The 15,902-nt window shown below is 44.6% G+C and overlaps 1 protein-coding gene across 1 annotated transcript in view; it reads left to right on the top strand.

The window, feature by feature from the left end:
• NRK (Nik related kinase) overlaps window positions 1–15,902 on the top strand; it is a 334,012-nt gene that overhangs the window by 151,324 nt on the left and 166,786 nt on the right. Inside the window, exon 17 of the mRNA XM_044306320.1 lies at window positions 152–283. Coding sequence (XP_044162255.1) covers window positions 152–283 — 132 coding nt within the window. The remainder of the gene's footprint in view (window positions 1–151; window positions 284–15,902) is intronic.

Here is a 15,902-nt window from a genome sequence, read left to right as displayed (position 1 = left end):
CTCCCCTTAGACCAGAAAGGAAATAGTTAATATTAGTATGTATAGCTCATACATTCTCCTGAGACCAAGGCTGGAAATGGTTTCTTCATTCGTATCCTGTGATCCAGCATTATTATTTCATCCATGTGTTTGTCTTTTCTCTTAAACAAAGAATGAAAATCTCCGCTCCAGTCGAGACAATCACTGCAGCAGTTCCCTTTCTGACATGATCAGAAGTCCTCTGACCCCAGGGAAAGATGAAGTGTTTTGGGGCTCAGCGCAAGGTGAAGAACAGCCACCTAAGGTAGATGGAAGGTGGAAAACTAATCTGCAATTTGTGTTGGTCACACCGTTTTCAAAAATTTTGTTTCATTTGCAGTTTTTTTTTTTTTTTTTTTTTTAGGGATGAGAAGCACTACTTGATGCTATACCATACACAGCGAGGGCTCTTTTAGAGACTTATATAGCACTGACATATAAGGCTACTTTCACACTTTTTTTTTTTGCGGATCAGTCATGGATCTCCAAAAAACACTCCCGTTACAGTAATACAACCGCATGCATCCTTCATAAACGGATCCGGTTGTATGTCTTCTATAGCCACGACGGAGCCGTCATTAACACCATTGAAAGTCAATGGGGCACGGATCCGTTTTCTATTGTGTCAGAGAAAACGGATCTGTCCCCATTGACTCACATTGCGTGTCAGAACGCATCCATCTTGCTCAGCACCACATCGCTTGCAGTGTTATTCCATCCGCGATGGGGATGCAACCAAACGGAATGGAATGCATTTTGGTGCACTCCGTTTTGATCCTATGACTGATCTCAATAGCGGAATTGAAAACAATGTGAAAGTAGCCTTACTGAAACATCATCATCACTCACTGGGGACCAGTGCAGCTCACAATAAGTTCTCCATCAGTATGTCTTTGGAGTTTGGGAGGAAACCCACGCAAACACGGGGAGAACATGCAGATGGTGACCTCAGTCAGATTTGAACATAGGAGCCCAGGGCTGCAAGGCACCAGTGCCATTTAGGTCTCTTGCACACGAACGATATGGATTAGGTCCGGATGCATTCAGGGTGTGTTCAGGAAAACTCGCACCATTTTGCAAGCAAGTTCAGTCAGTTTTTCATTCTTTATCGCGTGGGTGAAATGCGCATTAATGCGTTTTTACGTGCGCGATACAAAACTGAATGTTTACAATTAACATTTCTTAGCAACCATCAGTGAAAAATTAATTGCATCAACACTTGGCGATGCATTTATCACGCAGCCCCAGTCACTTCTACGGGGCCTGCGTTGCAAGAAAAACGCAGACTATAGAACATGCTGCGATTTTTATACAACACAAAATTGATGCTTGAAAAACATTTAATGAAATGAATGGGTCCGGAATCAGTGCGGGCGCAATGCGTTCGCATCACGCATTGCGCCCGCTTGGAAAACTCGCTCATCTGAAAGGGGTCTTACTAGTGATGAGTGATCCGAATTTCAGGATAAATTCAATTTGCCGCAAAGCCTAACTTCCTCGTGCCTTGCGGTAGCAAATGGATTTAAACTGAAATAGTGAAGAAAAAAAATTTTTAAAAAAATTATCTGATCCATTTGCTCGCAATGGGCCATCTTGTTAGAAGATATCGGCCGAAATCCCGTGTGCTGTGACATATGATATCACCATGCCAGCTGGTGTGATGACGTCATCTCTGATTTTGCGCCAGACCTTAAAGCAGGATGGCGGCAGCCGGCCTGTCGCAAGTAAATGGATAATATTTAACACTTTTATTAATATCAGATTCCGCAATCATATCATTTCACCCACTAATTACAAAGAAATGCACTTTTTTGTAAAATTCGGCTAAGCAGCCAAATTTAATTTTTCATTACTATTTACCAAGGGTATAGTAAAAAGTCCACATATCTCTTGCCAAAAATAGGGAGAGGCTCCATCAGATTGCATAGAAGCGAATGGAGTGCTTGACCAACATGCGCACTGCTCTACCATTCAAACACGTGACTCTGTTCCGGCAGTCAGACTCTCAGCTATCCAACATTTATTACCTTTCCTATGGATAGGTAATAAATGCTGTTCATGGAACTTAGATTTGATCAGCTTAAGGCCTCATGCACACGGACGGTGTTTTTTTGCGGTCCGCAAAAACGGTTTCCGTTGTTCCGTGATCAGTGTCCATTTTTTCTTCCAGGGTCTTCCTTGATTTTTGGAGGATCCACGGACATAAAAAAAAATAAAAAATCTAAGTCAAGTTTTCCTTTGAAATGATAGGAAAAAACAGACATTGATCACAGACAGGGATCAAGGACGCGGATGACAATCTTGTGTGCATCCGTGATTTTTCACGGACCCATTGACTTGAATGAGTCCGTGAACCGCTGTCCGTGAAAAAAATAGGACAGGTCTTATTTTTTTCACGGACTGGAAACACGGATCACGGACGCGGATGCCAAACGGTGCATTTTCCGATTTTTCCACGGACTTTCAATGGGTCCGCGGAAAAAAATAAAAACGGAACAACGGCTGCGGATGCACACAACGGTCATGTGCATGAGGCCTAAGTCTACATGCACACGACCATTCCTTTTTTTTTCTGTACGTAAACCGTGGATCCGCAAAACACAGTCGGCGTCCGTGTGCGTTCCGCAATTTGCAGAACGGCACGGACAGCCTTTAATATAAATGCCTATTCTTGTCCGCAAAGCACGAACAAGAATAGGACATGTTATACATTTTTTTGCAGGGTCATGGAACGGAGCAACGGATGCGGACAGAACACGGAGTGCTGTCCTCATCTTTTGCAGCCGCATTGAAGTGAAAGGGTCCGCACCCGAGCCTCCAAACAACGGCCAAAACAACGGCCACGTGCATGAGGAGCAATAGGCATACATTTTCCAGTTATTGTGGACAGCATGTACTCCAGTCTGTTCTGACAACTAAGAGTCGTTACCACTGTCAGGGGAAGACTGGCTGGAGACCTTACTGGTAAGAATTACAGTAAGCCAGTTCCCAGGCGGCCGGGCCGAACCCTCCTGGCAGCTCCCCTTTCTCCATATATCCCTCTATTCTGCTGAAGATGAAGATGCAATGTTGTCCCCTATCTAATGGGCCAGAAGCGCAGATATATAGTTGGTGAAAGTATCAAAATGTTTATCAAAATGTTCCCTAATGCCTCTTGTACAACATGCAGTATAGGGGACTGTACACTTTAATATTGCGCTGAGAAGTGAGTTTAATTAGATCTAAGCATAGCATAGTGGATGAGCGATCCAGTTCGGTTTTTCTCCCCTTAATATATTGATGGTGAATGTATAAAGCATCTCCTACGGCCGACCACGACTCTGCTTATATATAATACAGTCATTATATCTAATTGCGGGGCTATTGCATTCTGCTCACATGATTGCGCGAGTACGGTACAATAGCCCTGCAATCAGATAGAGACTGACTGTATGAAAAATTACTGGGATACAGTCCGTTCGTGTGAATCAGCCCCAAGACTGAGCCTTTAAAAAAAAAAAAAAAAAAAAAAAAAAAAAAAAAAAAGTGATCAAACTGGCATTCACCTAATTAACAGCCAACCATGGCCACTTTCCCAACTATTTTTCAAAAGTAGTGAGACTGGTGTAAAAGTAAAATTACAAAGTGTCACAAAATTGTGCATCAAAATGAGCTAAAACAGTGCCAGTTTTCAAATGCCGTTATCTGCTTGGTTTCTGTAGACATCCGCTTCGTTGCATCTTTGTGCTTTTCTCTAGTGTTCTAAAATATAAACCTCATGGGTATCACCGCTACCAAAAACGCCTGTACTATTAAAATCTAAAAATATGTTTCAATATGGCAAATGGCATAATGGAAAAAAGGGTCAAAATGGCCAATTTGCCATTTTTTCATTGCTTCTCTTACCCCAAAACATGTAATAAAATGTCGCACACACTCCAAAATGGTGTATTTAGACATAAAAAAAAACTATATATATGGGGTATTGTAATTGTACTGACCCAGGTAATGAAGGGCGTGGGTCAATTTTACTGCAAATGGTACGCCGTGGGAAAAAAAACTCGTAAAATGGTAGAGGAATTATTCCCCCCCATCCCCCAATTTCACCACATTTGGATTTTTTTTTACAGCTTCCCACTACATTGTATACATAATAATTACCATAATTAATGGTGGCATTAGAAAGTACAACTTGTCCCGCAAAAAATATGCCCTCATACTGGTATATGAACGGAAATATAAAAAAGTGATGGCTCAAAGAAGATAGGGAAGAAAAATGAAAATGCAAAGACAAAAAAACCTCCAGTATCATAAGGGTCAATACTCAATAGTCCAGGTCTATTATTTATTTTTATTATGGCAAAAGGAGAGGTGATTTGATTTATTATATTTTTTTTAAAACTTTTTTTACTTGAATATGCAATCTTCAGATCACTTCTCCCTAACACTTAAATTAATTAGCATTAAAACGTATGGCAGATTCGCCATAAAGAACTACAGCTGTAATAGCATGGAACTCTTTAGTGGAGATGTCGCGAACATTAAATTTTCCGTTCGCGAACGGTGAACGCGAATTTCTGCAAATGTTCACGAATTTGAAAACCCACAGGGACTCTTTGTGGCCACAATAGTGATGAAATAGTTGTTTCAAGGGGACTAACACCTGGACTGTGGCATGCCGGAGGGGGACACATGGCAAAACTCCCATGGAAAATGACGTTGTTGACGCAGAGTGTGGTAAGTTAAAATCGCAATGCGATTTATAGAACTTGAATTAATCGCATTGCGATTTCAACTTAGAGCTGCTGGATTCCTAATGGTTGTATTGCTAGAATATAACGAAGATTGAGAATATAGTGCGTACTCGTTATATTCGTCAATTCTAGCAATACAACCATTAGGAACTTAGCTCTAAGTTTTAATCGCAATGCGATTAATATAACCTGTATTAATCGCATTGCGATTACAACTTTGTGACACTGCAGCTTCAGAATGAATCTAAGATGGATGCTGTCCTTGCTTTTTGATAGGCGGTGGGAGGGTCTGGGAGGGAGGGTCTGCTGCTGATTGGCTGGAATGTGTCTGCTGACTGAGGTACAGGGTCAAAGTTTGCTCAATGATGACGTATAGGAGGCGGACCGAACATCGCATATGTTTGCCCGCAGCGGCGAGCAAGCTATGTTTGCCGGGAACTATTCGCCGGCGAATAGTTCGGGACATCTCTACTCTTTAGAGAGACACAAACAAATTGCTTCCCCGATTTCAAAGCAGGGAAGCTGTTAGGGAGAGGGCACCTCAGATGCTGTGGTCACAACTGACCACAGTATCTGGGAGATTAAATGTCTACGATCGGCATCATCTCCCACTCCAGGGGCCATCTTTAAAGAGATGACATGTACCATCAAGGGGCAACAGTATTTAAAAGGTACAGAAGATAGTGTTGCAGACAACATATCTGTCATAAGAAGAAAGCGCTACTACAGTAGGTGTTGCTTGAGATTGATAAAAGCAAGTGGGTTCAAAGTTACCAGGATGGAAACTTTTCTATACAGAACAGCTATGAAATGTGTGAATTCATGTGCAGAGAATATTGATGATGCCCCAGATTTCTGAGTGAAACATATATGCACATAAAACATATATATATCTATTTGAAGACATTGCTACAAAAGTTGGTATATTTTGTTAGCCTGACTAAACATGGGAATAAATCTTTGTGACAGCATCTAAGTATCTCTAAAATTCAGCCATGTGTTGCAAATGATGTTTTCAAACCTATTAGAACTTCAGAACTCTTCAAACAAACTAGAGCAGAGGAACAGAGGCTGTGCTGTAAACACAATGTACACATCCGCATTTCAGAGATAGCAAGAACTGCTCTTCATGCCTCTCGAAAAATAAATTAACCATACGGACATCTGATGTTATTAACTCTTTTGTAGCCAGTGATTAAAAACTGATGGGTATGATCATATTTATATTCCATATTCATCCTTGTGAGAAATAAGGATTAATATTTACTGTCAGCCATGTCGTCACACCCATTTGCTGAAAGATAGCAGAAAACTCTTAGCAGGCCACATTTGGTTACATTTTACACCTCCAGTGAGACAGCACGGACCCTGCAGGAAAACCTTCCTGCAGGGAGTCTAAGCCATTCCCCAGTTCAATCAGATCTAGCAGACAGCATGGAACTGGCGATCCATAAGGAATTATGAATCGTCCGTCCATCCCAGGCATAATTGGGATCTGGGAGCCTTGTGTCTAGCTGAAGGCTTGCTACCTGTTTGGCGTGAAAACAGATTGGTGCTGCTATGCTCAAGGATTCTTTGAGGCAGATTTGCCACATGGTGTGAATTACCACCAACACCGCAAGGTGACTTTTTGCTTGTTTATGACAGCTTGTTTTGTCACTTGCCTAAAGTGTGAATAAAACACTGAACGGTTTGATCCAAAGAACTTGTTGCCTCTAAACTGCGTCCCATAATCCTGTCTACCAGAGCGAAACCCCACAATTGGTGGAGGATGCGAGCAAGAAAAGTGAGGCTGGCGTGAACGCCAATATTTTTGGTTTCTGCATTTTTCAGGCACGGTCGTATGTCGTACATTAAACCAGCTGTATTACAACTAGTGCCCCACGACAAAATGGAAGCTGTTGTGAAGGCCCTCATGGAGGCTAATCTGCAGCAGCAACGCAAGGCTAATAAGCAGCAGCAGGAGATTAACCAGTTGCTGCTACAACACGTTATGGCTCTGCAGACAGTAGGAGCAACCCCGAGCATCCACGATGCCTGGAAAGCAGTCCGTGCCGCGATTCCTTAGATAACCCCCGCAGATGACATTGAAACCTACCTGGCGATGTACGAGAAAGTGTCCATCAGGGAAAAGCTACCCGGTGACCAGTGGGCTGAGGTCGTCGCTCCGTTCCTGGTATCCGATTCCCAGCGGGTGTATTTCGACTTGCCGGACAATCGAGTGGCCAACTACAAGAAAGTCAAGGGTGAGATTCTGGCAAGACTGGGGGTGAATGTGTTGGTCCGGGCCCAGCAGGTGCATCAGTGGGGGTTCATCCTGGCTGAGCCTGCAAGACCCCAGTCCAGTATTATAATTTACTTCACCTCTTGCAAAAATGCCTACAGCCTGACGTGCTGAGTCCCACTGCTATGCTGGATCGTCTGTTAGCTGATATGTTCTGGAGGGCTTTGCCATATCCTCTCCAGCACTGGATCAGTCAGGTGTCTCCTGGTGATGCCCTGGAGATGCTGGACCTGGTGGAACGCTATGAAGCTGCCTGGAATCTAAAGGAGGGTTCTGTCGAGAGGGGAAGGGGGTCAGTAAACCCCGGAAATCTCCACCCCAGGCCCGGAGATTTGAGCCGATAAAACCCACCAGGGGTGTACCCACAGCGGACCTGGCTCCGATAGTCTGCTGGCGGTGTCAGGAGCCTGGCCATGTAATGGCTAACTATCCCCATCGGGTTGAGCCCATGGACACTAACTATGGCTATCATCAGTCGCTATATGCCAGGAGGCTGTGTGCAACAAGTACCCCAGAGTCTCTAGATCACTTGTGCCAGGTGGAAGTGGGAGACACTCCGGTGGAGGCTCTGTTGGACTCAGGGAGTCTGGTGACCCTAGTAAGGGCTACCCTGGTGCGGTCCACTGAGTGTACTAGCCGGAAAGTCGGGGTGATGTGCATCCATGGAGACTTAAAAGACTACCCCACCGTGCTGGTGTCTCTAACCACTGTTGCCGGAAGATAGACCCAGCTGTCGCCACAAATCTACATTATGAACTCATAATAGGGAGAGACTTCCCGGCACTGTGGCCTGTTATGAGAGTGACTGATACTCATGAGACAGGGGTAACTCAAGCAGAGTGACCTGGCTCAGGAGGGAGACCAGGTTCTGACTGACCAAGGGACCCCTTTTATGTCCAAGGTGATGAGGGAATTCTGTAAGTTGCTGCACATAAAACAACTACGGACGTCCGTTTACCATCCGCAAACGGACGGTCTGGTGGAACAGTTTAACCAAACATTAAAAAATATGTTGAAGAAGGTAGTGTCTAAAGATGGGAAGGACTGGGACCTCCTTCTGCCCCATCTCATGTTTGCAGTGCAAGAGGTACCCCAGGCCTCTACTGGGTTCTCGCTCTTCGAACTGCTATATGGCAGACACCCTCGAGGTCTCTTGGACGTGGCCAAAGAGGCAAGGGAACAACAACCCACTCCACATAAAAGTGTCATTGAGTACGTTACCCAGATGCAAGATCAGATAGAGACCGTGTTGCCTCTTGTTAGGGAGCATATGGAGGCAGCTCAGCGAGCCCAGAGTCGGGTCTAAAATCGGCAGGCTTGGGCCCGGATCTTTAACCATGGTGATCGGGTTTTGGTTCCGGTGCCAACCATGAACAGTAAGTTCCTGGCTAGGTGGAAGGGGCCCTATGAGGTACTCGAGAAAATTGGAGATGTAAACTACAAGGTACACCAACCAGGGCGGCTAAAGCCAGAGCAGGTTTACCATGTGAATTTAATCAAACCGTGGAAAGATAGGGAAACCTGTACAGAAGACAGCCCGTGGCCGGATTTTCTAGGAGAAGAGGTACCAGCCCCTCTGTCTGATGCAAAAGAGAGGCGGCAGTCATAGTAAAAAACTGCTGACAGCCTCTCCTCCAAACAGACTCGGGAGGCCAGGGAGTTAGTTAGTCGGAACATGGATTTTTCTCGGACCTACCTGGACTTTCGAAAACATAATGAGCTTTCCAAATTCGATGTGTATCCCATTCCCCGGGTGGATGAGCTCATCGAGAAGTTAGGACAAGCCCGTTTTGGACCTCACGAAAGGGTACTGGCAGGTGCCCTTAACGGAGGCTGCCAAAAAGAAAACTGCCTTCATCACGCCTGAGGAGCTGTATCAATATAAGGTCTTACCCTTTGGTCTGCATGGCACCCCCGCCACTTTTCAGAGACTAATGGACATTGTGCTTCGTCCACATCGTCGGTACACTTCGGCTTACCTGGACGATATTGTCATCCACAGTACCGACTGGGAAAGTCACCTACCCAAAGTGCAGGCTGTGGAGGACTCCCTTTGAAAGCTGGCCTAACCGCTAACCCCAAAAAATGTGTGATAGGGTTAGAAGAGACAAAGTACCTGGGGTCGGTAATTAGGCATGGAGTCATCAAACCCCAAGTGAACAAATTAGAGGAGATACAGAATTGGCCCCGACCTGTCACGACTAGGCAAATAAAGTCATTCCTGGGAATAGTGGGCTATTACTTGAGGCTTGCTCCCCACTTTGCTACGCTAGTCGTGCCCTTGACAGGACTCTTGAAGGGACACGAGTCAACGATGGGATGATTGGACAGAAGAGGCTTTCTCCGCTTAGAAGTCGTCCCTTTGCAGTTTTAAAGTTCAATATTTTTATTATTTTCATAAAAATAAAGCATGACAACGTACAGCACAACAAGAATCTTGTGATGGACGCAGCCACCAAAGACAAATGACAATTATAATAAGACATTATCAAACATAATGATTACTGTTGGAGCAAACAATTGTAGGGTGGAAGATAGAGCACATAGGTAAAACCTAAGACAGTCATCAAAAATTTCTGGAACATTGGCATCGCCGTATTAAGTGTGCGTTGGTTCACCGTTCTATTTCTACTGCTAGCAGAATTACATTGTGCTTCTTAATGACTTTCCGCATTTTTCCACTTATATCAAGTATTGGACTTGTACTCCAATATCTTAGCATGTTCAATACAATAACACAAATAACAAGAAAACAACCTGTCTGTCAACAGGATCCAGCCAAGGAAAATACTCGGGTTACGGACCTCATATATGTTACAGTACCATCAGTTTCACTTGTGTGCAGTAGTTTTTCCACAAGCAGAGACCCCAGGATCTGCCATCCCATCAAATGGGAGGTTGAGAGTAAGCCAGCCAGGGGCCCCATGTGCCGTTGTATTTTGCGAGGGAAATTATATAGGGAGTGATCATTTTTTCGTAACTATGAGTGGTGTTCAAATTCGAAACCACTTCTGAGATATCAGGGGGTATCGGACTTTTCCAGTGTCTGGTTAGAATCAGCTTAGCGTTCAGCAAAACATGTCCCACTATGGGTCTATAAGTTGAATGAACATTGTGAATGCCCAAAAATAATAGGGCGAGTTCAGGGGACAGGGGTATCTCAGATCCAGATAAATCTCTTAACAACGCAAACACCTGTCTCCAGAAATCAGCAATAATCGGGCAAGACCAAAGGACGTGTAGCAATGAACCTACCGTCCCACACCCCCTCCAACACAATGGAGAAGTAGAGGGGTACAATATGTGTAGACGTTGGGGGGTGAAATACCAATTCAAGAGTGTTTTTACACCCGCCTCATAATGGGTAACACACCTGAATGTAGAGGACAAGAATCTGATAGCCCTAGACCAGGAATCATCAGGGAAGGAACCACCCAATTCCCGCTCCCATTTTGTGAGAGGTTTAGTTTTAGCAAATTTATTTTTATCTCCCATGAAATCATAAATGCGTCCCGTCGCTCCTTTCTTCAATAAGTCTGGGGAGAAATACAATTGTAGGATCCCCTTATGAGTGGCATGGGGCGCCTTTAGGATTGTCATCAACAAATGCTTGATCCTTAGGTAGTTGAATATCTCTCCTATTGGGATTTGATATTTTTGTTGTATAACATTAAACGGAAGGATCTCATCAGCAGAAATAAGCTGAGAGATTTTGTCAATCCCTTTCTCCCGCCATCTAGATAAAGAGATGTCTTGGATCGCTGATTCCAAAGTATATGTATCAGAATGGAAAAATAATAGGTCATTGGAATCCGGAAAAGTGGAGTGGATTTGCAACCAGAGATTTCCCACATGCCTTACAGTCATAAGAGAAAGATTAGGGACCTTCCTAGTCCAAATAATCCTTATTAAGACATCTCTCAAGGATCCACCAGACAGCGAGTGGGATTCAATTTGATGCCAAGCCTTGGCGCTATCTTTCTTCCACCATTCCCTAGCTAAGGACAACCCAATAGCCCTATGGTAGTCTCTGATAGAAGGAAGGCCTATTCCTCCTGCTTTTTTCCTTAGGAAAAGTTGCTTTTGGGCTATTCTAGGTTTGGATGAATTCCATATATATTTAGATATTATTGCCTGTGCCTTCTTAAAGAACATATCTGGGACTGGTATCGGTAGGGCTCTGAAAACATAGATCAACTTGGGTAGTGTCATCATCTGGAATGCCGCCACTCGTCCCACCCATGAAATCTCTTTCATGGAGAATTGAGAGAAATCCGAAGATAGAGTCGATAGAAGGGGCTCATAGTTGCGTCTATACAATAGGGAGCACGGGTAGGCGAGCTTAATTCCCAAATATGGAAGATCAGAATCTTGCCAATCTAAAGGGTAAAGGGATTTTAGCTCCATAACATCCTTTAGAGGGATGTTGAGAGGCAAGGCCTGGGATTTTAAGTTATTAATTTTATAGTAGGATAATGAACTAAATTGTTCTAGGATTTCAAAGGCCGAACGTACTGACAATTTAGGGTCTGATAGTGTAAGAATGATGTCATCCGCATATAATGAAATCTTGTGATCCCTCCCACCAATTTTCACACCATGAACATGAGGATCATTCCTAATGTGTTGTGCCAGAGGTTCCAAAGCCAATATGAACAAAAGTGGTGACAATGGACAACCTTGCCGCGAACCATTGGAGATCTCGAGAGGATCAGATAGCACCCCATTCACCCACACCCTGGCCCTGGGGAGAGTGTATAGGCTGGAAAAGGCATTCACTATATCGCCCATAAACCCCATCTTATTGAGTACCGAGAATGCGAACGACCAGTGTAGGCGGTCGAACGCCTTCTCGGCGTCTAAGGTCACTGCCAACATAGGAAGGCCCTTCTTTTCTGCATAGTTGAACAAGTCCACCAATCTTCTGGTGTTATCTGAAGATACGCGGCCTTTCACAAACCCAGTCTGATCGTCTTTAATCAGGGAGGGTAGTATGGGAGCTAGCCTACAAGCTAATAATTTGGCGAAAAGTTTTATGTCCGAATTAAGTAGGGAAATAGGTCTGAAATTTTGAGGTACGTCCGGGGTTTTGCCCGGTTTAGGCAGCGTAACAATCAAGGCAGTGAGCATTTCAGAGGGAAACGGGGTCCCGGCAAGCGCTTGGGCAAAAACATCTAAGATATAAGGGGATAGAATTGGGAGCAAGTGTTTATAATACTCATTAGACAGACCGTCAGGTCCTGGAGACTTGCCCATAGGGAGTGTACTTACTATCTTTTGAAGTTCTGTGGGTGTGAGTGGGGCATTTAAGGACTGCAACTGTGAAGTTGAAAGGGTGGGGAGATTGGCGCGTTTCAGAAAGTCCTCCACTAGCCCCTCATAATTATTCGGTAGATTTACAGTATCCCTAAGATTATAAAGGGTGTGGTAATAGGCGCGAAACTGTTCTGCAATGTCCCTAGGATCCAGTAGTTTAGCCTTAGATAATGGATGAATGAGAAACGGAATTCTGGATTTCGCTTGCTGCGTTTTGACTTGATTGGCTAAAAGCTTACCAGCTCTATTTCCTTGAGCATAATATCTCGACTTCAATCTTAATAGGGATTTGGAGTAATTGTGGGACAGAAGACCTCTCAATTTATCTCTCTCCAGCCTTATCAAGGCAGAAGTACTGGGTGTTGGGGTAACCTTATTAATGCCCTCAAGATCCGCAATGGTTTGAAGTAACCGAGAAATTTCCTTTTCTCTAACTTTCCTCAATTTGTGTTTCATTCTAATTAGAGATCCTCTTATAAAAGCTTTATGGGTCTGCCACAGAGTAAACTTGTCTGATACCGAGCCATCGTTAAAAGTGAAAAACTCCCGCAGTTCATTAGAAAGCTCTCTGACCAGTTCTGGATTAGAAAATAAGGATATATCATTCCGCCAGATAGGAGCTCTTGGGGACTGGTATAGATTTTCTAAAGTCAATGTTATTGGGGCGTGATCCGACCATTGTATAAGTCCAATGTCTGTGGATGTTGTGTGTAATAGGGTGGCTTGATCCACCAGAAACATATCGATACGAGAGTATGATAAATGGGGGGGTGAGAAGAAGGTATAATCCCTCTCCATGCTATGTTGGGCTCTCCAAACATCCACTAGGCCCTCTGCATGTATCATGGATGCCATTCCCCCTCCCAAGCGTCTTGTTGGGCAAGTGGAATCCAATGTCCGATCCATCACCGTGTTAAAGTCCCCGCACAGAATGACTTTCCCTTGCTTTATAAGATGTATATGTTTCAGTAGTTTGCGTAGAAATATGACTTGGTGATCATTGGGTGCGTAGACGTTAACCAAGGTATAGACAATATTATCAATGGAACATACCAGAATGATGTATCGGCCATTGGGATCCAGTCTGGACGAAATGATGCTGAAGGCAACCGTGTTCTTAACAGCTATAAACACCCCCCTAGACTTTTTGCTGAAATGAGAATGCAATATATGAGGAAAGGAGCGATTATGGATACGTTTAGCGTCTTCCTGCAACAAGTGAGTTTCTTGAATACAGATGAGGTCCGCACCAGCTTTGGCTGCCTCCCGCCAAACATAGGATCTTTTTTGAGGGCAATTTAGCCCTTTAGCATTTAAAGATAATATTTTAAGACCCATACGTGTGGAAGGAGACTCCAAACGCTTCAGACAGAAAAACAATCAACCGTCCTGTAACAATCAAACTTGTAAGCAATACCCTGCAGTCTAATAACAGGCAAATATAACAGGCAATCGTACTATAGTAATTAGTGAGTGAGTGAGAACGGGACAGAGGGAAAGTTTGGGAAGTCAATGGAAAAACAACTCCAGACGGCACAAATCCGCCTGTGCAATATCGGTGACGTAAGTCCACTGGTGAAGCTGGGAGGAAAATCAGCCGTTCGGAATAAGTCAGAACATTAACTGCACCTGAGGATGGAATAGATCAAACAATTGGCCCCATTCAATTATCACAAGGACCTAGTTTTATCACCTGAACCACACTTATTCAGCGGTGGAATAGTGCAGAGGACACCCCCGGTCAGGGCCAGTAGTAATCATAAAGCTGACATTAGAAATCCCTCACGTTGGTTGAGGGGGATGAGTCATCCCGTCTGCGACTACCCCGCTTGTCCAGTGAAACACGAATGTCCCAGGATTGCAGGAGATCTTGACCATCCGCCACAGATTTTACTACATGAGTCTTGCCATTCTTCCGGATCAGCAATTTTTGTGGATAGCCCCATTTATATTGGATATCATGTTCCCTAAGGGCAAGGGTGATGGGTTGGAGCTCTCTTCTCTGTCTTAAAGTCGCCATGGAGAGATCCGCAAATAACCTCACTGTTTGAAAAGGGGCTGGAAGTTGATCACAGTTCCTCGCTGCCAGCATTAAAGCCTCCTTAGTATGAAAAAAGTGAATACGAGCAAGAGTGTCCCTAGGGATGTCTGCCCCTAGATGTGAGGGTTTTGGTATCCTATGAGCTCTATCAATTATCATGTCAGGGACTGGAATCCTTGGCAACAGTGTTTTTATGAGATTTTTAAGGTATGTCTGCAGATCTCGAGGAGCCACATCTTCTGGGATACCTCGGAACTTCACATTGTTCCTCCTAGAACGATCCTCCATGTCAGCAATCTTACTCTTAATAGATTCAAGTTCGTCAGCCAGATCATTGTGGGCATCTATTACATTGTTCTGTGAGGCTGCAAATTCTGCCATTTTGCTTTCTACATGCAGGATTTTACTTTCAGTCTCTTTAACCTTGGCAGCTAAGGGGTTAATCAACCCTATCATATCTGTACGCAGGGACTGATGTAGCGCCAGAAGCATATTTTTAATGGAGTCTTCGCATAGTGGCTTATCCGACGTCTGGTATGCGATAATGGGGACCGTTGTGCGGGTCTCCGACTCATGCGCCCAAGTCACGGCACTAACCTCAGACGTGTTAGATGACTCCAGCCGCGGCCTCTGCTTCTGGGGACTGGTAGTAGGTGATGAGTCGGCAGGGCTAGCAGCAGTGTGTCGTGGAGCCATATTCTCCGGCGCTCTGACATCATTCGGGGTCGGAGGGAGCGACGGGAATTCTGCCTCCGTTAACAGAAAGTTATCATGTTCCATCGGAGGTGACGGCGATCTGGAGCTACACTGCGGCGGCGTGCCATCTTGAGGAGAAAGCAGGTGAGTTTCGGCGCGGGATCCGGCGCCATCTTTGGCTGGGCCTCTTTCAAAGAACCCATCTAGATTCCCGCTCTGTAGCCTTGGAAGCTGCCTCTTTGACTTCCCCATGTCGTCCAGGAGGGTGTCCAGCGCAAATACCAGCAGGGATATGGCGATGAAAGTATTAACAACTCCGGGGAGCTCAGTTATAGTCGCTGTGGTGCAGGAGCTGCAAAATCAAGCGGCCATTCCTCTCAGCGGCCAAGCCACGCCCTCCCCTTTGCAGTTTTGATGACGCCAGACTTCAAAAGGGAGTTTATAGTACAGACCAATGCCTCCGAAGTAGGCCACGATGCTGTACTGTCTCAGGAAGTCAACGGGGAGGAGCATCCCGTTGTCTTCCTCAACTGTAAGCTTACCCCAGATGAGACCCTGTATAGTATAGTGGAGAGAGAGTGGCTGGCTATCAAATGGGCACTAGAATCTCTCCACTATTATTTATGAAGGCTTACTACCTGTTTGGCGTGAAAACAGATTGGTGCTGATATGTTTAAGGACTCTTTGAGGGAGAATTGCCGCATGGTGTGAATTACCACCAACAAAGTGACTTTTTGCTTGTTTATGACTGCTTGTTTTGTCACTTAGCTAAAGTGTGAATAAAACACTGAACTGTTTGATCCAAAGAACTTGT

Source organism: Bufo gargarizans, chromosome 9 (assembly GCF_014858855.1).
Source record: "Bufo gargarizans isolate SCDJY-AF-19 chromosome 9, ASM1485885v1, whole genome shotgun sequence".
NCBI lineage: Eukaryota > Metazoa > Chordata > Amphibia > Anura > Bufonidae > Bufo > Bufo gargarizans.
The sequence above is the reverse complement of the archived record's forward strand: the minus strand, read 5'-3'. Positions and strand labels throughout refer to the sequence as shown.